At 39.9% G+C, this 23,119-nt stretch overlaps 1 protein-coding gene across 3 annotated transcripts in view; it reads right to left on the bottom strand.

Moving 5' to 3' along the window:
* Window positions 1-1,519: 1,519 nt before the first annotated feature.
* prkcbb (protein kinase C, beta b) overlaps window positions 1,520-23,119 on the bottom strand; it is a 106,438-nt gene continuing 84,838 nt past the window's right edge. For 2 of the 3 annotated variants that reach the window (XM_080904998.1, XM_080905000.1), the window contains one exon: window positions 13,802-18,509. In XM_080904998.1, the coding sequence (XP_080761124.1) occupies window positions 18,333-18,509 (177 nt within the window). In that variant the 3' untranslated portion in view covers window positions 13,802-18,332. Of the gene's footprint in view, window positions 2,624-13,801; window positions 18,510-23,119 lie in introns of those variants that run through there. The other variant, XM_080904999.1, reaches the window with a different exon arrangement.

The following is a 23,119-nucleotide window of genomic DNA, read 5'->3' as shown; positions in this document are numbered from 1 at the left end:
CAGTCAGCACAGATGTATATTTATATCTAGTTTTCGCTCCATGTTTTCTATTGCAACTTACATACATCATTTTTACCCCTAAACACATTGATTTCTGAGTATAAATACAACTATGGAAATGGAAGACTCTTACCCCTATGTACTTCAAAAATATTTATATCTGTACAAATAAAAGCAAAACACAGTCTTTCAATAATATTCAGTAAATGTGCAGCAATGACACGAGACATGTCATAAATTAAGCGACATAAAAACCCTTTTACTGTCTAATAAAGAAACTATCACACACATACCCACACACACCAGTCCAACACTTAATATAGAATAAGTCCATATCATATGGAACAAGATATGAAAAAGAGAGATCGTCACATGCATGCATAGTATACTTCCTCATAGTCCTGTAATTTTTTTTAAAAATGTGAAACATATCTGCTAGCTTCTTAAACCAGCTTGTGCGTGTGTTACGGTCATTTTTTCATGTTGGCGCTGTTTAGTCAAACGATGCTGAAGCTGAAGAGAACATTTCTTATCAGATTTAAAGACAGACCTATATTAAAACTGAGCAGCGCTTAAGATATCTGAGTCACACGCATGTAGTGTGCTGTGCTCACTCATTAACTCGGCCATACAAATTCACAAGACAGCTGGCTGAGTGCTATCGAGCGCTTTGGGGTGTGGGGTTGTCAACAGCAGATGCTGAGACTGGGCGTGATTAATATTAGGAGATATTTATACCCTTGACCAGAGAAATATATGGCTGACACACAAAGGGCAGTTGTTTTTTTTTAATTTTATATTATACAGCAAAGAAGCAAAACATAAGGACGGCAGAGTAAAGTTTCACCAAAGCTCGAAGATGCTGTGTGCACGTTATTGAAGACACTACAGGCGTGCGTCCTTTCATGAAGATGCTGTTTGTGCTGATTAAAGCAGCAGGAGAAGGAGGAGGATGGGAATCTAGGCCTGTGCAACGGACCTACAGTATATGTCTTGTGTGCCTCCAGGTGCAAACATTTCTTAGTCATTGTCCGCCTTGTTACGCTCCACCTAGTAATTCCAACCCTCAGTCGAGGATCTGACTGTATGGCTACGTGGGTGTACACAGGTATGGGTGCTTGTGTGTGTGACCCAAAATACATACATGTAATTCTGTCTGTCACACACACACACTCACGTACATATATTCTAATATATGGATGACTGTCAAGAAATGCACACATACACAAATAAATTACAGGCAGGTGGTTTAAATTAAAATAAAAAAAAAATATGAAAAAGCAGCATTGCTTTTTTATTATTGCTGTTTGTGAAATGACTCCCTTGGAGGCTGTCAAAGCAGCTCAGCGTTCACCGTCTGCGCACGTGTGGATGCCCCACTGGTGACTGCTGCATTGCCAACTCCTGCGACGACTCATCGCACCAGGCTCCCACTGAAGCCCTGGCAGACATACGGGCTAGAGCCAAAACAATTCTGATAATAATAAGAGAGGCATCAGAGGGGCGGATGGAGGGTGAAAAGGAGGAAATAGAGGAAAAAGAAAAAGAGGGGGTAAAAAAAAACAACCCTAAAAAGGCTGTGAAGCTCGCTAAGTGTGAGACGCTAAGCCTCATGAGAGTGGGATGGGAACAATGGCCCAGTGGAAGTGGTTGGCGGTACTGCTCGCGGTGTGTGTCAGGATGAATGCAGAGGATACGGTTGATATTACGAAATGCAGATGTGCATACAGTTCAAGAAGTTAGAAAGTTTTACTCCTATACAATTTTTACAAAGACACAAGAGTAACAACATTAGAATATATATAAAACTTTACATTGCTAACACCGTGACACGCCAGTTATGTTGTAAAAACATTCATAAACACCAAATCTACATTCCAGTGTGCTTCGTAGGTCTTGGTCCCATTTTACTGTGCATGACAGGGATCCAGAGTTAAACCTGGAACTATCAGCGCTCATCGATGGCGGCCAATTTAGCAATGCCAGGAAAATATGAGCCTGGATTTGCGCGATGGTGCTTTGTAGATGTCACAATGATGCTGTGAAACTTGTGGGATAACACAAGGGAACATAACGCAATACTTCACTTTAAGAATACTAAGAGCGGTGAAAGGCTTGTTGCAGATACAATGCCATAAACACATCAGGAATTCTATCGTTGAATAAAGAAAGAGTGAGCTGACACGAGTGAAGCGGTAAGCTTGTGCTTCTCTACACTGAATAAAACTGGTTGGATTAATGCGGTTGATATTTTCTCTTGTTCCTGCCCTGCACAAAAAGCAGATGTTGACACCTCGGACATTTTTGATTCAATACTTCAACGTCTTTGGTATCCAGTGTTTGGTGCTGTGATTCCTGTTTTGGGCTGCAATCTTGGAGATACCCCAGTATGGCCTAAAAGAACTACAGACATTTACTGAACATACACATTTACTGCTTTGAAACCTCCTCTATCGGTCCATCGGTGTTAATTAGCGGGGGCCACGTATTCCGGGTTGATGTAGGAAAAGCCGAGGAAATCGTCCTGGTCCAGGTTCATGATGACGAGCTTGTCTGTTGGCGTCAAGTCCACAGCCATCTTGGTGAACTCCTTGTCAAAGTTGCAGGTGTCCCGACGGTTCCTCTGCAGGTGGGGTTCAGAGATTATGAAGGGGAGAGGATGTGATGAGAGGGAGGAACGACAGAAAAAATATTGTTGGAGGAGAGTGGGATGGATTGGGATGGAAAAGAGAATCCACTGCTGTTAAACACCCTATAGCGGACAATCAACTTAAAGCACAAGCTCTTTTGAACTAAAGAAACTGCAATATTGTTCAGTTTCTGTACTGTGATGGTGCAACGAACAAATGATTAGGAAGCGCTTCCCTTTCGTACCCGAGGTCAAATAAATCCTGTTCACTCTCATGTCTGTCTGTCTTCCTCTGTTTCAAGTCTTTATGCTTATTGCTCAGTCACAATACAGTAAAAATAGGACATCGGCCTCCTTGCAACTAGGAAAAAAATCGGTGTTTCCCCGGTGAAAGCTTTGGTGTTGGAGACTGATTATAAGATGTTACATAGTGTACAACACTGCCAACCTCTGCATAGTTACTTTCAATTGCAAGGTGATTGGACAGCTCGCACGCGTGGGCTAACTCAAACTGACTGCAGTCACTCTCATACAGCTATGCAAATTGTTACGAGCACCAATCAATGGCCAAGAGTAAGCATATGTATGCAAATGTGCTGTTTATAGGGTTGGGAAACCTGCAGTCAGCTGAGAATGAAGACTTTATCACAGCTGATTGCGATATCATGACGAACTTTTGCAGGTAATTGTCAGCTTGACCCAATTCAATCGCCAACGGAAAGCAGAGGATCTGTCTTTTTGCACTTTTATTGTCAAGGTGCTTTGAAGATGGCAACTGACTTTGAATGGACACAAACCTGGTCCTCAAAGTCTTCAAAGCAATTATTTCAAAGGCAAGTTCAGTGCACACAGAAGCAGTAATTTTGGTTATGCCACTAGCATGAGCCTGTAGCATGAGCCAGGTTACTTTGCTGTTTGCAGAAAGTTTATCTTTACTGCACACAGGTGAATTGTATCAATTCTTATTTAAAATTTTTTTATTTCCAAAACCTGTACTTGCTTTTTTTCCTTTTTTGGCTTACAAATGAGAAACAACACAGAACACAAGAAACAGCATCAAATGTGCTTGAACTGATAACCAGAGACTGTTCATTCAAAACCCACAAAACTCTGGTATTTTCTTTACATTTGTAGATCAAAGTGGATACCCTAAAAAATTTGTTGTCTGTCTTTCACAGTGGAAATGTTGATGCTAGTGATCCCTGAAATGAAACCACCTGCTGCGGCACAAAATCCTGTGTGCAGTGACATGGTATGTTAGGAAAAACTCACCTGAACATCTAATCTTTCCAGTTAAGTTTCACTATCTAAAGTATTTAAACTTTATTATTAAATGTTAAGAAGAATGTGAATGTTGCCCCACAAGAATACAGAAGACCTTCTTGACCTTCATCTAAGAAAAGGTGTTGTAGCTGGTTGGACTTGCTAAGCCTTGAAAATAAGAAACATCTCTCTTTTTTCAGCACTGAACAAAACAGAACAGTGGTGTATTCAGTCCATTTGCATTGCACAGAAAGTTTTTGGATGAAGCACAGCACCCCCACTTCCCTTCCTTTAGGGCTTTTCCAATCTTCATGTAATAACATTTTGCTAGTAAACACACAAGTGCAAGTAGAAAGAAAAGTTGAGTCTGGACTTAAACATGTGGAAAATAATCAGTTAGAACAAACGTGAGTCAGGCTGTTCATAAGGAAATAGGATATTAGGAGATCAAGCCATTTTCAGTATAATTTATGGATATGCTGGGAAACTGCATACAGTAAAGGAGAGCTGCAGAGAGGAGTGAGTGCTGAGAGGTGCTAAGCAAAGAGAGGAAAGAGACAAACTTGAGGGGGTCGAGTACACCAACTGTGACTTTCTGCAGGAGGTGAGGGATCCTGGGTGGATGCACTCGTAGTAAAGCAGGAGGGGCTTTCTCTGGGGCAGAGGCTCATTAACACACAACCTGGCTCATTTTTTATGTATAGATTTATGAAAGGCAACACCAAGCTTCACCGCTGGCAAGTATGTTCCCCAAAGAAATAGAAGTAAAGACGGAACCAGAACAGCACAAACTTTAAAATGATCTCCAGTGTGGCCATTTCCATCTTTAATCAAAAGCAAAGACACCTTAGGCTGATTTCTATAACGCAGATATCACATTGTGTTTCACCTGCTCTTTATCAGCTTTTAACTTTTTCTAATTATGAGTCCTACTTACTGTCACTCCCTGGGTCTCACGTCGCCAGATCATTTACATAAGTGTGAAAACTTTGCATGCCTTCATCAGCATGTTTCAGCGTTCTTCGACGTTATCACATACTTAAAACGCAAACTTTGATGAGCTAATTCACAAATAATATGCTATATAATAATATGGAAAATATATATTCACTGGCCATTTCATTAAATATGTTTGTTCAAGTGCTCTTTAACACATATGTAATCAAACCCGACCGCTTTGAGCTGAAAGGAGGATGACGCTACTTCAAATAGCCACTTGTTACAACCAAAGTATGCAGAACAGCATCTCTGAACACACAACACATCCAACCTTGAAGCAAATGTGGTACAGCAGCAGAAGACCACATCCAGTGCCACTTTCATCAGCTAAGAACAGGGCATTGAGGCTATAATTGGCACAAGCTCACCAAAATTGGACAATACAAGACTGAAAATCGTTGCCAGGTCTGATAACTCTTGATTTCTGCTGCTACGTTAGGGTCAGAATTTAGTGTGAGCATCCTTCCAGTCTACCTGAGTATTGTTACTGACATGTCCATCCCTTTATGGCCACAGTGTACCCATCTTTTGATGGCTGCTTCCAGCTCAAGCTGGTTAACCTCAAGCAGGTTTCTGTATTTCATTTGAGTTCAGTGAACTCAAATGGCCTCTACAGTCATCAGATCTCAATCCTGTAGACTGAAATCTGATGACTCCTTTGTGATGTGGTCGCTGAATGTACCTTTAAATGCATCTGGAGTTGGCAAAAAAATGACCAGAATATAGTCAGTGTTTAAGACGTAATATTAAAAAGCCATAGAGTCACAGTGGGATGAAGTGAATAGCAAAGAAGGAGAGAAGAAAAAATAAAATCAAGCAGTTACATAAATATTCACATCACCAGGAAAGCAGCGGTAGCGGGGAAGAGCTTATAAGAGGCAATCCACAGAAAAATCCACAATCATAAATATTTTGATTAAAAACACAGCAAGCGATTTATCAAATACATCCATAAAGTCAACAGTGTGAGGATCTATCAGCATGTAAGTCTGAAAAACACAAATAAATGAAGACACAGTGGCAACGTGAAAAGGAAGAGAAAAAGAGACAGGGTTAGGCGGAGAGGACTGCTGGCTTTCTAGGCTATTTAAAAATCAGTCTTCAGTTTTCAGACCCTTCTTCTGTGGAACCAGCTCCCAGTTTGGATTTGGGAGACCGACACCCTCTCTACTTTTAAGACTAGACTTAAAACTTTTCTTTTTGATAAAGCTTATAGTTAGGGCTGGATCAGGTGACCCTGAATCCTCCCTTAGGCCTAGGCTGCTGGACGCTTCCCATGATGCACTGAGTGTTTCGTCTGCACTCATCTGTCTTCACTCTATATGTGTTTATGCAAGACTCTGCATTTAATCATTAATTATTATTAATCTCGGACTATTCTATAGCATGTCTTTAGCCTTGTGTCCTCCCCTCTAAACCAAATAGTCACAGCAGATGGCTGGCCCTTCCTGAGCTTGTTCTGCCAGAGGTTCCTTCCTGTTAAAAAGGAGTTTTTCTTTCCGCTGTTACCAAGTTCTTGCTCATAAGGCGGTCATCTGATTATTGTAGGCTCTGGAGAGACTGTTGTTGTGATTTGGTCATATATAAATAGAATTGAATTAAATAAGAGTGGAACCAATATTTATAAAGGGTGAAAGTTGATACAAGATGGTGGAGGAAGAATGAAGAAGGAGTACAGAGAGGGACAGGAGGGCCTTTAACACAGGGGAAACTACAAATAAGTGTTACATACCTTTATCTTCCAGCTTTCTCATGGCCTAAGATAAGCTCCCTCTAGCTACAGGGACACACCTGCCACAGTTGGCTGAGGTCCACCTCACGTTCCTGGCTTTTATACCCACTGGAGTGTCTCCTCTCAGGAGAGGCCTGGTGGGTACAAAACCCATACAGAGCACGTGTGTTTTGCTCTCCAAGTAGAATATCCGATGGCGAGATTAAGTTTTATCTAACCCTCATTCCACACTCAATACATACTACTGTGAGGTTAAGCACTGTTACAGTCCTAAAAGGTGTATTTAGAGTTATAGCAAACAGCTTAAAACAATGAATTGAAAGTTTTTGCAAAGGACATCTAGAACAGTGTACCTCGAGCACTTTATGTGCACTCATGTTAATGGGAAAGCTGCTAATCTCAAATTAAATGAGGTCATATCTCTAAAACATACGAGCTAATTTCAACAAATATTTAATCTATAGTAGTACCAAAACTTCCACTGTATGTGATCATCCTGATCATATTTGATCTACAGGTACCATTTGTTTTTAAGTTTTATTATATTCAAGTACAAATAAAAATGTATTTTAGTCCACTGGATAAAATGGTCCAGAGTTGAACATATCCAGCTACCTCTTTGTTATTAAACCCCTCCTCCTGCTGCAATTTACATCAGTGATCATAGACTGGAGCATATCACTGTGATGAAGCTAACATGATGTGCTAGTTTGAGACATATATCTGCAAGAGATTTCAGTTTGCTCATGTGAAAGAGGAGTCTTTCACAGAAAGGTTAGACATGGAGTTCCACAGGGCTCTTAACTCGGCCCAATATATATTACCTTGTTAATGTATCTTCTCTATCATTGAGACTTCTCCCATATTAGTTTCTCTTCACTGCTTGCATTTAAAATCAAATGGAATTTGAAACCCACCCACCCAGCTACTTTTGCATTTATAGAAAACTGAAGTTACTACATTTAGAGTATATATATATATATATATATATATATATATATATATATATATATATATATATATATATATGGCGAGAGAGAGAGAGACAGAGAGAGACAGAGAGAAATAGAGAGATAGATAGATATATAAATTCCCCGCTCGCCCCTGCGGGCGGTCAATCCTTCAAGCTCGGGTCCTCTACCAGAGGCCTGGGAGCTTGAGGGTCCTGCGCAGTATCTTAGCTGTTCCCAGGACTGCGCTCTTCTGGACAGAGATCTCCGATGTTGTTCCCGGGACCTGCCGGAGCCACTCGCCTAGTCACCGCACCTAGTGCTCCAATTACCACTGGGACCACTGTTACCTTCACCCTCCACATTTTCTCGAGCTCTTCTCTTAGCTCGGTCATTCTCCACCACCTTTGGGGGCGTTTCCCATTTTGACCTCGGGACTTCCAGGTTATACTCGGCACCGATGTTCCTGTATACTATGCCGGCCACTTGGTTATGGTGTTCCATGTATGCCTTGCCTGCTAGCATCTTGCACCCTGCTGTTATGTGCTGGATTGTCTCTGGGGCATCTTTACACAGCCTGCACCTGGGGTCTTGCCTGGTGTGATAGACCCCAGCCTCTATGGATCTTGTGCTCAGAGCTTGTTCTTGTGCTGCCATGATTAGTGCCTCTGTGCTGTCCTTCAGTCCAGCTTTGTCCAGCCACTGGTAGGATTTCTGGATATCAACCACCTCCGCTATCTGCCGGTGGTACATACCGTGCAGGGGCCTGTCCTCATATATATATATACACGAGGACATACACACACATATAAGTCTCTGCTTCCTAATATAGATTAGGAAGCAGAGACTTCTCCCATATTAGTTTCTCTTCACTGGTTGCATTTAAAATCAAATGGAATTTGAAATCCATTGTTGTTGTTGTTGTTTTAAAAATCTACAACACACAGAATCATGTGATCAAAACTGGGAATGGGATGCAGAGCCTTCAGCTATCGGGTAACTGTTCTTTTTGATAAAGCTTTTTATTAGGCCTAGCTCAGGTGAATTTACTGGGGTAAATAGTATATAAACAATACAGCATGTTATTAACTTTGTGTATTATTTCCTCTGTAGTTTCCTCTTTTCCCTCGCTGTCCTCTTATCCTTTGCCTTTCTTGCAGGCATCTCTTGTTTTAGTGATATCTGTTTCTTATGTTTGATTGCTGAACCCACCAGTTTTATAGTCTATCGTTTCTCCCTAAGTGGTCTAGGAAAATTGCCACCCTGTGTATGGGTTTGCTATGTAAGGCCCTCTGATTCAAATTCATTCTTAGATTTAGTTTACAAACACATTTAACTTTCTTTAATAAAAGGCCAAATGTCCTGTCTCTGAAGCTCCATAAGTGAGATGCTTCAACTCCTATTGTAAGTTGCTTATCTGGAGTCATGTGTATGTAGGTAGTTGACAGCACTGAGCATCCTTCAATAGAATTATGCAGACAGGAAGCACAAACACATATGAAAAGATGCATGCGTGTGTACGTTCCCAAAACCTTGAAAATGGTCCGCTGTGTGCATTCCAGCTATTTACCAAACATGAACACACACACATACACACACACAGCTGCCAGCCATGTAGGCCAGCTCATAATGTGTTCCATCTCAACACGCTTCATTTGCAGTTAATGCTGCAAGGCAGAGAGACAGAGATATGAAGAGAAAAAAAAGAGAGAGAGGGAGAGAAAGAGATGCAGCAAAGGACAGAGAGGGAGATAAATATCAGTGGCTCTTGGTATAGATACATAGCTAGAAAGCTCAGAATATGCAGTGACATTAAGCAAGACACACAATTTTATTACACACGACTGTGTTCTGGTAGCATTGATTTTAATGGAGGAACATGGCTGAATCTTGAATTTTGTATTTGCCTCCTTACACCTTTCCTCCCCTTCTCCCTTTGCCCGACTCCCCTGCACCTCTCTCTCATCCCATCTCTTTTCAGTAACAAGAGGATTAGTGGGAGACGAGCCGATGTCAGCTGAGGTTGTGGGGAGAGTGGGAGGCACGGGAAAGGGGAGGTGAAGAGGAGAGGAGGGTGAATGAAAGGCGGTATCGAACGCTGACCTGTTTTGGGCTGATAAGCGCCGACTGCTTTGTGCTAAAGCCACTGGCTTTAATTTGGGGGCCGCAACATTTGGAATTAATTATCATACATACTCCAGCACTGCTGTGGCTTACTGTGTACACTGGCTATTACATCCACTCCAATACAAACTTTATACAGCTTATGTGCTGGAACTTGCTGTTACACAGGAATCTGACTTGCTTTATAAAAAACATTTGCATAAAATACAGCTGCACTACAGCGTTAGTGTAAAGTTAACAGAGGGACGTGAGGTAAAGTATATTTTCTGTTCTGGCTGTGGGCTAAGGCAACAGGAAAACACTATTCTTGACCATTAAAATGTATGTAGCCTATTATACTGTATAATCAGGGAAATGTTCTTTACACAGTATCATTTGTTTTCAATGTCAGAGCTAAGGTTTTCGCCTAGCTCCATATCAAAACTTGAAATTAGCGAACATGATTCTTGTCCTCCAATAAATGATTACAGCACTGACGGCCACTTTATTAGGTACAGGTTGCTAGTCCTGGGTTGGAGCCCTTTTTGTTTTACAGCCTTAATTCTCTGTGGCACAGATTCAACAAGGTGCTGGAAAAATTCCTCAGAGATGTTGCTCCATATTGGCACGACAGCATCACACAGTTGCTGCAGATTTGTCTGCTGTACATCCGTGATGTGAATCTCAAATGTACTGTATTGGGATCTGGTGATTGTGGAGGTTATTTGAGTACAGTGAACTAATCGTCATGTTGAAGAAACCAGATTATTTGGGCTCTGTGAGTTTTGTGCATTATCCTGCTGGAAGCAGCCATCAGATGTTGGCTATAAAGGTTTGGACATGATCATCAATACTTAGATTGTGGTGTTTTAATAATTTTCAGAAAATATTCCCCACATCATTACACCAGCAGCAGCAGCAGACTGAACCGTTGATACAAGGCAGGATGGATCCATGTTTTCAACCTTTTAATCCTAACATCTAAATGTTGTAGTTGAAATTGAAATTAACCACATCAGACAACATTTTTCCAATTTTCTATTATCCAGTTTCGTTGAAACCTCACTCTCCTCAGTTAGAGGAAATGTGTGCTGAGAGATGCTCTTCTGCATACCTTGGCTGTAACAAGTGGTTATTTGAATTACTGTTGCCTTGCTAAGAGCCTGCTGACATCAACAAGACATTTTCACTCAGACAACTGACGCTTTTTGGACCATTCTCTGTAAACCCTCGAGATGTTTTTGTGGGAAAATCTCAGCAGATCAGCCAGTTCTGTCCATGTCTATATACCTAAATACACTGCGTTGCTGCTTTGTGATTGGCTGTTTAATCATTTGTGTTAACAGGTAGTTGACCAAGTGACCAAAGACCTGAAGAAGTGGTTGGTGACTATAAATTTACACTATAAAGAAAGGGCTGTAAAGATGCATGACATTTTGTAAAGTAAACCTGTGATTCAAGAATATGGATAAAAAGTGTTTAAACTTACTTTATCATGCAGCATTTTCCAACTTTAGTTTATTCAGTTTTGAGTCTAATTCTGCTGCTTGAATCAGCTCATAACACATCCAAGCAAAATTATGGTGCAACAAGTTCCTAGCAAAGGTTTGTCTTTGTGGAGCCTTAACATTTGTTTTAACAATTCAATCAAACTTATAATCAGTCTTTGCATATGTGTTAATTATAGTCTTTTATTTTTTTTAAGTGTTTATGTGCACTTGTCTAATGTCCTTGTTAATTTTTTTTACAAGTCTTATATAAAAAAAACCCCAACAACTCACAATTAATAAAATATCTTTTGCTTTCATTCTTTAAAATAAATAAATAAAAGAATGTTCAGTGAGTCACGGTCCTCTTATTCATCAGTCCGACACGATTCAGTGAGAGGTTACTGTTGTCCTGTATAGTAAGTTAAAAATTTGTTTTATTAGATTTATTCATGCTTATAGCCCTGCATGGCCTCTATCTTTAAACCAAAAATGTATTGCACCTCACAGAGAACATGGCCTCAAAAGACCCCGTGTACGTGTAACCTGTTAATTAAGAAGCATCAGTAGTGCTGGTAGAAGAATTAGACTTGGAGAAAACGCTGTTTTGAATATTTAAGCTACACTCCAGCTTCATATGGATAGACGCTAGAGTGGAATCACTCTTCTTATCTAACTCAGCAGGGAAACAAGTCTGAGTATTTCCATAAATGTCAAACTAGTTATCATTTTGGGGAAAACAACATTACAAATGTGTTTATGTAGAGGAAACATTGATTTAAAAAAATTAAGGACATTCTGTGATAAAATGTCAACAAGAGTCACAGAGCCGATGGCTGCTGCCTGAGCCAAAGTACTTTAACATCAGTGTATAAATGTGGAACTGTACGTGTGCAAAATAAATCAGGTTAACTGCTGAAGCTGTAGACGTTTATACCTGTATGTTGTAAATTGCTACATACAGACGTGACGCTGTGTTCCCGGGTAATTTGGAAGGCATTTGCCTTTTTTTGGAGACTGCTTCAAAAGTAGATGTATTACTGACAATGAAAAATACCTTTCTTTTGATACTCTCATATGTATGGGCTCAAAATGTGGTCATAAATATTTTGTACTTGTAAATCAGGATTTGTATGTGTAAAAAAGATTTGTGTGTGGACTTAGCCAAAAAAAACCCTGCAAGTTACAAGTACAAATTTTGACCCTATTTTTCTTCATTTCATCTGATTGGTCAATGTCATGTCAATCACAAATGTAACAATCCAATCAGAGAACAGATGGGTTTGGCTGTTGGAGGGGCGCTTTTTTTTGAACTGGGTTTTGGGTTTTGAACAGGGTTTTCTTTGGCTAAGTCCACACACAAATCTTTTTTATACATACACAAATTCTTTTTACACATACAAATCCTGATTTACAAGTACAAAATATTTATGACCACATTTTGAGCCCATACATATACAGTATTTTATGCATATCTGAGGTCGGGTGAAAGCCTCATCAGGTTTGTTTAACACTAAAAAGCAGCTGTTGTTACCATGGAACACCGGTCACATGTTCAATGCTCGATCCAGCAAAAACTAGAACCGATGTAGATGATTCATTGATGTTTCTCACAGGACATCGGGCATCTTTTTTACCATTCTCATTAACCGTTAAGCCTAACTAGCCTGATTTTACTCTTCATTCTTGGATTTTGAAGCTTCACTGGGTTTATGAACAGCCAGAAGCATTCCTGGTGCTGTATTTGTTTTCCCATCACACTCTAGCACAGGTCAGACATGGTTCACAAACTCTGCATCTAGCCGGTCTCCACACTTGTTGACACTGAAATGGACTAAGAGAAATAAACGGTGCACGATACAGTTATTAAAAGTAAATGTGCAGGAGCAGCAGCTGCTTGACTACAGTGGATTGCGAGCAGCTTTAGAGGCGGTGAGAAGCGGCTGAGTGGCTCAGCAGGGCTGTGTATATGTAGGCCGTGTTCTGCATGTTATTTCCTTGAAGTCATCAGACCTACGCTCCCCCATCAGGAAAAGGCTCTTATGATAAGTGGCAGCCATGAAATATGCACAGCCTGTCGTAGCCGCCTGCATTGCTTCGTGGAGCCTCGCTTCGCTTCCTTGTCCCCTCCCTCCATCTTATTCTCCCAGCCACTGTCCCTTCTTAATGCTTTTTTCTTCTTGCCTCCCTTCATTGTTGTTCAATGCCGCCCTCTCCTTTTCATCTTATATTGTTTCTCTTTTCCAATTGCTCAGCAAAACCCCCGTCTGTCAGCCCTCATCACTCTAATCTCTCTGTCTTCTTACCTCCTTTGCTCTCTCTCACTGTCCTCCGTCCCGTCATTCTCTTTTAAAATCAAATCAGTTCGGTCTCCACGGACAGAAACGGAGCGTGCGTTTGTGTGAGAATGACACGAATAAAGAGCAAGTAAATGAGGGGCTGAAATAAAAAATATGAAAGCATGGAGCCACGGAGCCACAGACAGTTCCTGCAGCAGATTAAAACGTACACAGTGCACTCGAAAACACACTAAACATCTTGTAATGCGTCATTGAAATTCTTTATTTTGGGTATGTCGGCTTTTCTTGAAAAACAAGCAAAAAAAAAAAGAAAAGAAAAAAGAATGGCACATGGAAAGCATTTTTAAAGCATTTTTTTCTTTCCTTTTTTCAGTATATACCTATGCTCATACATAACGTTAATAACAGTAGCTGGAATCACACAGTCTTTGAAGCACTGCTGACACAGAAACATGGATCATCCTAATATGTTAAATATATATCATATCTAACTAATAAAAAAGGTTAAAAAAAAGTTGTTTTTTTCATGCACAGTCCTTTTTTGCTTCTCCATCAGCAGGAAGGAATCATCGAAACAGACACAAATCCTGGAGCAAGACTTCTCTTCCCCTCCACATGTATAATTATATGTATATATCAGTTTTTAACAGTAATATATATGTTTCATTATATATATTTCTATAGTTGCTGTTGCTGTTAGATTTCAGTGGCTGAAATAAATACTGACAATGGAGGTTCGACATAGAAAGTAGACACAGGCGACATCGAGTCATAAAACACATTTTCATTCACACTCAAGAAAAACGATAGAAAACTGAAATGTTCTCCCCTGCTGAACTCAGCATTTAAACTCAAAAGACATCCAAACGAGACCGCTTTAATCAAAAGCCAAATTACGGTATATTATAGGCCTCTGTCTCTGCTCGCATCTGATTGGATTAGAGGGACCGTGTGTTACAGTATTCTGCGACAAAATGATGATGATAAAAAATCTTAGCGATGTCAGTTTCCTGCTAACCCTTCCTCACCTTAGACACAACCTTAACTCTATCTGTAGGCGACAGGGCTCTTTTATATCTACCATTTTTTTTAAAAAGTAATGAATTAAGAAAATTACAATCATTGAAGAAGCCCAGAGTATGTGCAACTATAGCTAAATCAGACATTACTGTGAGTATAGCTGTCACATATGATTAATTTACTGTTATCTTTTAAAGCTTCTTAGCATCACTGATAGCTGCCACTCATTCAAGTGAATTTACTGTATGATAGCATTTCTACGCAGTGCACAAACCTCTACAATCTGCTAGCATCGCTTGTTTGGACTGAAGCCGACAGGATAATTGCAATCTATCACCTAATCCCAGTATAAATGATGAACCCCTAAACCTAAGCAAACATCCAGGTGTGCCAAATAATTTTCACAAAAGGGAATTATATTTGAATAGGATAATTATACTGGATCTAAACATTCCTGCAGTTGCTTTTTTGGCTATCAAATAATAAGTGGATCTGCAAGTAAATGGTACCTCCTGCACCAAGACTTTCAATATTTTGGTGGGGACATAGAGGATATATTCTACCCAATCTCAAGTAAGGTCAATTAAAAAAAAAAAAAAACCTTGATATTTTCTCCTAAACTCATTTTAAAGAGTTCCGTTTGATGGCAATAACAATAATTAACATTTAAACTATGCATTATAAAGATCCCATTCAACTCTGATCAAGTGGATGCCTGAAGACCTCCAACTGCCACCAGAACAAAAACCATCAGCTGCAGATATACAAGAAGAAAGTTACTGAACCAGAGTGTTAACGCACCAACTTTGCAGACAAACAAACCCCCCCAACGACCTCCTCCACTGTCCCTCTTTAATAAGTGGCTAGAGTCAAAGAGACACAAAGCCTGAGCTGAACAGACGTACTGCTAACCTCACCACCTCAATATGTAAATCACTAACAGCATTATTGCTTGCTAGGGAAAACAAAAGAGAAAACACAGAGTTTTCTACTTCAGCAGGCCTACTGTAACATTACCTTCTGTCCCAGTTATTCTTATGGCAAACACAGACAGCAAATCACAGTGGGTTAAACCTCAACTCCTACTTCTAGAAAAGTAGACCAAAAACCCAGGAAAGCCTGATATATTGTTCTGATTTTCTGTTTCTCTGTCCTTAAAGAAACTTTTCATAGGCTAAGTGACTTTTAAAGATGCTCAAGGACTTAAACATGCATTTTGACAGCAGAGACCTGGGCCCACTTTTGACTTTCAGACAAGAAATCCTAACCTGCAAATCAGCTGTGTGTTTGAGGTGGTGCTTTCCAAGGTCTACAGAGGTGGAATTTGGCATCACTGTTCATCCAAACTAAAATTTTTTTGGACTTTCTAAAGCCCTAGCCGCACAGACCTAGAGACCAACCTGTGACCCCTAGCATCAACCACTTGATGAGAGGATACTAGTGGATACCAGTAGATATTAGTGGATATGAGTGGAGACTCGTCAACTGGTTGATGCTAGAGATTGATTGATGCACTGCTATGTGAACTTGATCTAAAAGAGGTATACGATGATGCTGCACCAAAAACCTTCTTGGGATTGCATTGCTCACCTTTAAAACTTTTCTTCAAACTCTCACCAACTGAAGCAGTGAAACCATGAGAAGTGCAATGCAAAACTAGAAAGGCCAAACTGTCTCCAGTTTGTGGCAAATTTACTTCAAGTTTCACTGCCAGTCAGAAAGTAGTTGGAGACTGTTTGCAAAGAAGCCAGTGTCTTCTTTGCAAACTGTGGGTGACTGTGGCAATCAAGGATCAAGTTTTTGGTGTAGCACCCTCTTTGTGACCAATTTCACCTACCAACTGTTACCAACCACTTGCCAACCAGTCCTAGCGACCAGAGGTTGCGAGAGGTTGCCAACTGGTCTCTAAAGGGTTTGGATCACTCTTGTGACTAGAAAGAGATGTACCTTTTTGACTGCTAGTAAAACATTTTATTCTAATTTCTTTTATTTCTTTCCTAAAATGCAAATAGATTTTTCTATTCTGCCTCTACCACATTAATACTGCTCGATTTAAAGAGGGCTGCCGACATTTACCACGCTAACAAAAGTAAAAGGTTGTATGGACTCACAAAAATGCAAACACATAAGTGTGTTTGCATAGACAGTACTTGTTCCCTAACACAAACACGCTTATACCGACACACACACACACACACACACACACACACACACACACACACACACACACACACACACACACTGTAAACAAATGGTCAGATATTGGAATCATGCTTTTATAAAACACAAAGAAATAACTGCTAGTCTTTTTCATCGCTTAAATACTGCTTAACAGACATCAGATCAGAGTACAAGAAATGGCATTATCTATTTGTCTGACTCAAACCCTCGGTAAAGACTACATTTCCCAACAGCATTTTTTATGGACAGAAATTACATGCAATCTGATATTTGTGGTACAAACCTGAAAACTCGCAGTATTAATTATTAAAATAATACTCCATGAGCAAATATGCTAAAATGCAGTTGGGAGATAAGGTCCAGGGCTACTCTTGATATAGAAACTCATGCATGCATGTCAAGCATTCCAGTTTATAGGTATAAACACACAGACACTATTATTAATATAAGCCCACTAAGAAGCACACTAAAATTATAGGCTTATCAAAATGCACTGGAAAAGCTGAGGAATGGGTAAAAGAAAAGCTAAATCACATTTCCCACCTGAATAAAAGTTAGAAAATGGAGTGCCAAAGCTATGTTACACAGGACGTCTCGCGGTTGTTTAGTTGTGAAATCCTATAGTTAGATTGTAAAAGTTTTAGTAAATGCATTTATTAAAATATAATCACCCTTTTAGTCACACCCTAACTGTGCTATATGAAATCCAATTATTTTGGTCCCTCGGTTTCGAAATCCATGATTTATGAACTTTAAAAGATCCTAATTAATTTCTAATCCTTTATCTGATTGCGCATGCTAAATTAAACCCAAACTCTTTGTTCACACTGCAAGCAACACAATTTGAAAATCACCCAAGATGGAAAAAAAGACAGATTTAGAAAGCACGTCAGATGCTTCTTGGTATGTACTGTGTCATGCACGCTATTGTTCTAAACTGGTTTAGAACGATCATCCGCAACACTTAAACCACCGACAGCAGAAATGAATAACACACCAGCAGCTTTTGACTTTGCAGCATAATGCTGCAAAACGTCTTCAGGAATGCTTTTAAAGAGCTCAAGGTCTTAACTTCCAAATTCCCCAGATCTAACTTACACGATCTGCTGCTGACATCTTGGTGCTCGATATCACAGGACATCTCAGGGACTCTTGTGTGTCTGCAATGAGTCAGAGCTGTTCTGGTGATATGAGAGGGATTTAGGCAATAAAAGCCAGGTGGTTTTAATGTTGCGGATGATTGATGTATAGTAATAACCCTCTCAGTGCTAAGAAAAGGCTAACTGCATACTGTATGCTGCACTGTACTAAGTTACAGCTGTGATTTGATTGTGTTTAATCGTGACAAATTTGTATAAATGCATTTATCCAAAGCTCTCAATGAAATCTGTAATTAAATCGTGCTACAGCACACGAAATCAAGCTTTTAAATCTCAAGAAGGGGCCAACAAATTATCCAAGCTGCAACAGTGTGAACAATGTGTGTTCTTCTCATAAAACCTTACTTTGTCTGTCAGTTTAACGACACAATCATCAGAGATCATCAGAAATTTTAGAGGGCACGTTTGCGCATGCGTGCGTGTATCTCAGGGTTAGGTAGGGATTGATCCTGAAGAAACAGTTGTGTATGTTTGCGTGTGTGTCCATGTGTCCATGCGTGAGCTGTAATCAAGCCTGCTCGGTGGCAGTGGTGGCAGCAGCATTTCCTGTGAACTCTGGGTTGATAAAGGAGAATCCCTGGAACTCGTCTTGGTCCAGATTCTGAATCACTTCCTCATCGGGAGGGGTCAGCACTGGCGGGTGGCGTGTGAAAAAACGGTCAAAGTTTTCGGCATCTCGTCCACACTGTTAAGGGAGGGAGGGCGGGGAGGGATGGAGTACAAGGCAGGGGGGGATTTGGGAAGGGGAAGAGTGGGAATGGATAGGAGTGGATGGATCAAAGTTGGGTGGGGGGTAGAAGGAGAGGAAAATAAAAGAAGGGGGGGATGGCAGGTTGAACCAGGGTGTGAGATGACATCACTTTGAACAAGGTTTCAAATATCAGAACAAGTGGCAGTACTTGGGGTGCGCTTGATTTAACTCTCCATTAGTCATGCATAAAATGCCATTTTTTAATTAGAAGTGAAAAAAGAAAAGAGTAAATCACTTCTTGGAGAAGATAAATGAAGCACACCTCAGGTATGCTTTCCCTTTTTCAAAATATTTGAAGCATTTTCAACTCAAACTTCCAAACAAGGTTACTGAAGTCTCAAACAGCCTATGGAAGTGCACTACACCGAACTGGTGACCATGCAAGCATTAATGCATGGCGTGTGGACTTTTCCCCTTTATTTGGCAAAAACAAACAAACGAACAGATTTTTCTGCTTTCTTTTAAGGACAGCGGTTGCAAAACTTGGATTTAAATGGATTTCTAAACAGCCGCACTAGAAAAGGCTTAAAGCCACAAGATAATTATTGGTGTAATTGTGGGTTAATTATATGCTGCAGCCGTGGAGACCTGCAGAGATTTGATAGACCAAATCAGATCATCAGGACTGGGGAAAAAAGGCTCTGGATTTTTGCTTAGGAAATGTGCAGTTTGCCAAAATAATTTACTAACCTTCACAATATCCTACATGTGACACTTAACTGAAACCCTTGACATGTGGCTTTCATGATCCAATCTGAGTCTCGGCAACAGTCAGCACTTACAAAGACGTAACTGGTGCCAGAGTGAAATCATCTCCTCTACGTAGTGTCCAATTTACATCAGATGGAATCTGTTTTCTCGTCCTTTTCCTTCCTCTGACCATTGGGAAGCCAAATCAAGCTTATATACCCTTGAGATGCGTTCCCATCTAAGTACATAAAACTGGTTATTAACTTGAAAACTATATTTTTCCCGGCAGTATCCCTCACAGGGACGGTGGGCTGAGCTACTTCCTGCCCCCTCCCCCATCTCCATCACTGCACTGAGCTTTAATTAACACAACAAGGATTCAGTGTCCTCTGACAACATCACCCAGAGGAAAACTACAAACTCATTAAATCTCTGCAACTCCAAAAAAACCTAATGAAATTAAGCCAAAGTGTTTATAGTTTGGGGAAATAATGTGAAATGAGAAATACGCCAGGGTCAGTAGTATTTGCAGCTAATTACTCACATTTGTTTAACCTGTTTGGGGAGGCAGATGGGAAAAATCAGCCGAGAAGGGAAATAAAATGAGTGCCACAAAGTTTAGAAGTTTATGGAAAGTCAAAGAGCCACAACCCGAGGGACACCATGGAGGTAACGGGGTTCATTTTGGGAATTGTCCGTTTAGAAGAAAAAAAAAAACTGGACAAAAGTATTAGTTACTATATTATTTAGAAGTTGTAATAGTTTAAACTGTATACTACTGTAAGATTTTTGTAGTGCACTCCAGGTTTCATTTGAGACTTCCCACAGAGCATGCAAATAAATATATACGAAAAAACCGTGAACATAGAGGACAAATAAAATGTGTAGATGAAAGGACAGATGGCTTGATGGATGGAGTAGTGGGAAGATGGATGGATGGATAATATCTTTGTGAGGATGATGGAGAAAAAGACAGACACTGGGTTGCTGAAAAGACAGATGAGTGGAAACACGGCACAGCGATATAGTAACTACCAAACAAAATGGTATTTGGAACATTTTTTAGATGTCAGGTGGATGAAGGAGGCAGCCAGTCAGTCTGTCTGTTGGATGATCGGTCAGTCATTCATTAATTCATCAGCTCCTGTTTGTCAGCTAATTCATTAAAGCATCAGTAGCACATAAAGCCACAAACTGACAAAAATCAACAAAATATTAACAAATTAATTCCTGATCAAACCAAAAAGGCCTATTGGAATCAAATATCCTCCAGAAACAACAACCCACACCAAAACAGCATCAAAGAAACAAACTTACTATAAATGTTTGTCTGTCTCCTACAAATTATTTTTCCATGCTATTATTTCCTCATTAAAACGGCTCCTTTTCACATTTTTTTTAATGCAAAATAAGCATAAGAATTTTGTTTATTATGAATAAAGTAAACAATGTGTTGCATAAGGAAAATGTAAAAGATAATCATAATGCTAATGATTAGTATTATGAGTTATATTGTAAATAAAACATACAGTACTGTACGGAAGTTTTGAGTAACCCCTCATTTCTTTACATTTAAACTCAGAGGAATTGTTTTTTCTCTTGTCTTTTTTTTAAGTGGTCCTGAGCAAGAGTTCTCCGGGTTTTCTGAAGTTTTAAACATTTTTTTTGGCTGCTTTTTCCCTAATTTTCAGTTGAGTTCTTGTTTCTAACCATTTTCTGAGAATTTCTTTTTTTGATAGACCACTGAATACTGGCCTATGAATCATTCAAGCATAAAAACTACTCAACTCAAGAATCAGTCTTTTGTCTTAATTTGTATTTTAGGCACTTTCCTGTTAGTAGCCTGTTAGAAAAACACATCATTCAGCATCAATGACCAAGATAAAGCAGTTTGAAGGGCATCAAACGGTATTTTTGCACCAGCAAGGTCAATTCCAAAAAGCTATCGGTCAAAAACTTGGCATTTCTGGGTGGAAATAGTCTTGGTGGAAGAGTGGGTGACAAGAAGCGATTCTTAAGGAAGGGAAACAGGGAGAAAAGGCTGTGATATGTTAAATTACACAAGAACTGGACTGAAAGTTAGTGGCAACAGATCTTATGGAGTGATGAATCCAAATTTGAGATTTTTGGTTCAAAGAGTGAGCGTCTGCATCTGTAAAACATGGAGGAGGCTCTGGTTTGGTGCCTAATTTCAGCCAGTGAGGTTGGGGATCTTGTCAAAATTGAATTATGAACATAAAAAACTACCATCTGGAAAGCGTGTGATTGGAAATGATTTCATTCTTTTGCTTAACAGTGATCCCAAAAACACTTCAGAGGCAGCCAAAGCAAACCTGCAGAGCAAAATAAACAGTGGAACACTATCAGTCATGGATTGGCCTCCCCAGAGCCCAGACCTCGACATGATCGAAGCAGTGTGGGATCATCTTGGCAGAGAATAGAAGAAAAGGCAGCAAACATCCAAAGAAGAGCTTTGAATGTCCTTCAAGAAGTCTGGAGAACTATTCCTAAAGACTACTGACAAGAAAGCTGCCTAAGAGAGTTAAAACTCTGTTTTTGTTTATAGATTGTATTTCCATATATGGGGGGTAGCTCAAGACTTTTACACAGTACTGTACAAAAGATTAAAGATTAAACTCTTATGAGTTAAAGATAAAATAATTCAAGTTTCAGGGAATTTGTTTTGTTTTTCTTTTTGCCGCACATCTTCGTGGTGATAAGGCTTTTAGTGAGAAATAAAAGGAGAGCCTCCTTAAAATAACACAGAGACAAAACCCATCACAGGTTACTGAAAGAAATCTGGCAACATAGCACCATAAAAGATCAAAGAACTGCCTTCAGATGCTAAACCGAGCTAAACTTTGATGTGGCGTAAACGCAATGGTTCCAAACCTATTTATTATTGCCACTCAAAGGCAGTAAGAGAGAAAACAGCAAGTGACGGGGCAGGGGTGAGAAAGATACAAGATGTTGGAGAGACGAGATCAAACAGAACAAAGAGAGAGATGAAGAGAAAGGGAGAAAAAGTAGCGATGAGAAGAGCTTAGACAATAGACGGTGTGACTCTGCAGAAACACGTCTAAGTCTTAAAAAAAAAAAAAGCCATATCCTAATGGAGACCTCTACCACACGAGAACGTATACATGTCCTGAATAAAGAGACACACTGCAGTATTACTGGTCCAACACACACGCATGCACACACACCGCAGGCTGCAGGAAAAGCTCAACTCTGAAAAACTCTTTAGCAGCACTGTAGCCTCAGGCTGCGTGGCTGGGGTTTGTGTGAGTATTAGATGACATCATTCTGACTCGGCTCATGATCAAACTTGTTTTGTCGTAAGTTAAAAAAAAAAGAAGTCGTCTAACAACGAACAACACAAACACATTTGCTCTGTACGGACTTATTATCCCCTGGAGGTTTAGTCTAAACTCAGGCTAACCTCAGAGAAACCAAACGCTCTTTTATTTCAACGGCACCAAACTGTAGCTGCCAATTTTCTGCATGTGCATCCAAAAGTGCAGTCAATGTCCAGTATATTTTCATCTAGCCCACGTTCATCACTGAGCCTCTTTTAGTGTTTTCGCCATCAACATCCCCGGCATTGTTATCATCACCGACGCTGCCCTCATCGCCACACATCCTTCAGCATCACTGTCAACATCATGAGCACCATTTCGAGACTTACCTGTGTGCATTGTCCCAAATTAAAGGAAAGGAAAGAGACAGAAACATCACATTGATAGTGAAAAGATGAGTAAGCCAAGAGAAAGGTAGTTGTTGAAAGAAAATAGGAAGGAGAAGGAAATTAGAATAAAAGAAGAGAAGAGAGAGTTTTTATTATGAGTTTAACC

Source organism: Rhamphochromis sp. 'chilingali' (assembly GCF_963969265.1).
Source record: "Rhamphochromis sp. 'chilingali' genome assembly, chromosome: 15".
In the NCBI taxonomy this organism is placed as follows: domain Eukaryota; kingdom Metazoa; phylum Chordata; class Actinopteri; order Cichliformes; family Cichlidae; genus Rhamphochromis; species Rhamphochromis sp. 'chilingali'.
Note: the sequence above shows the minus strand (reverse complement) of the source record. Positions and strands in the feature narration are given on the sequence as shown.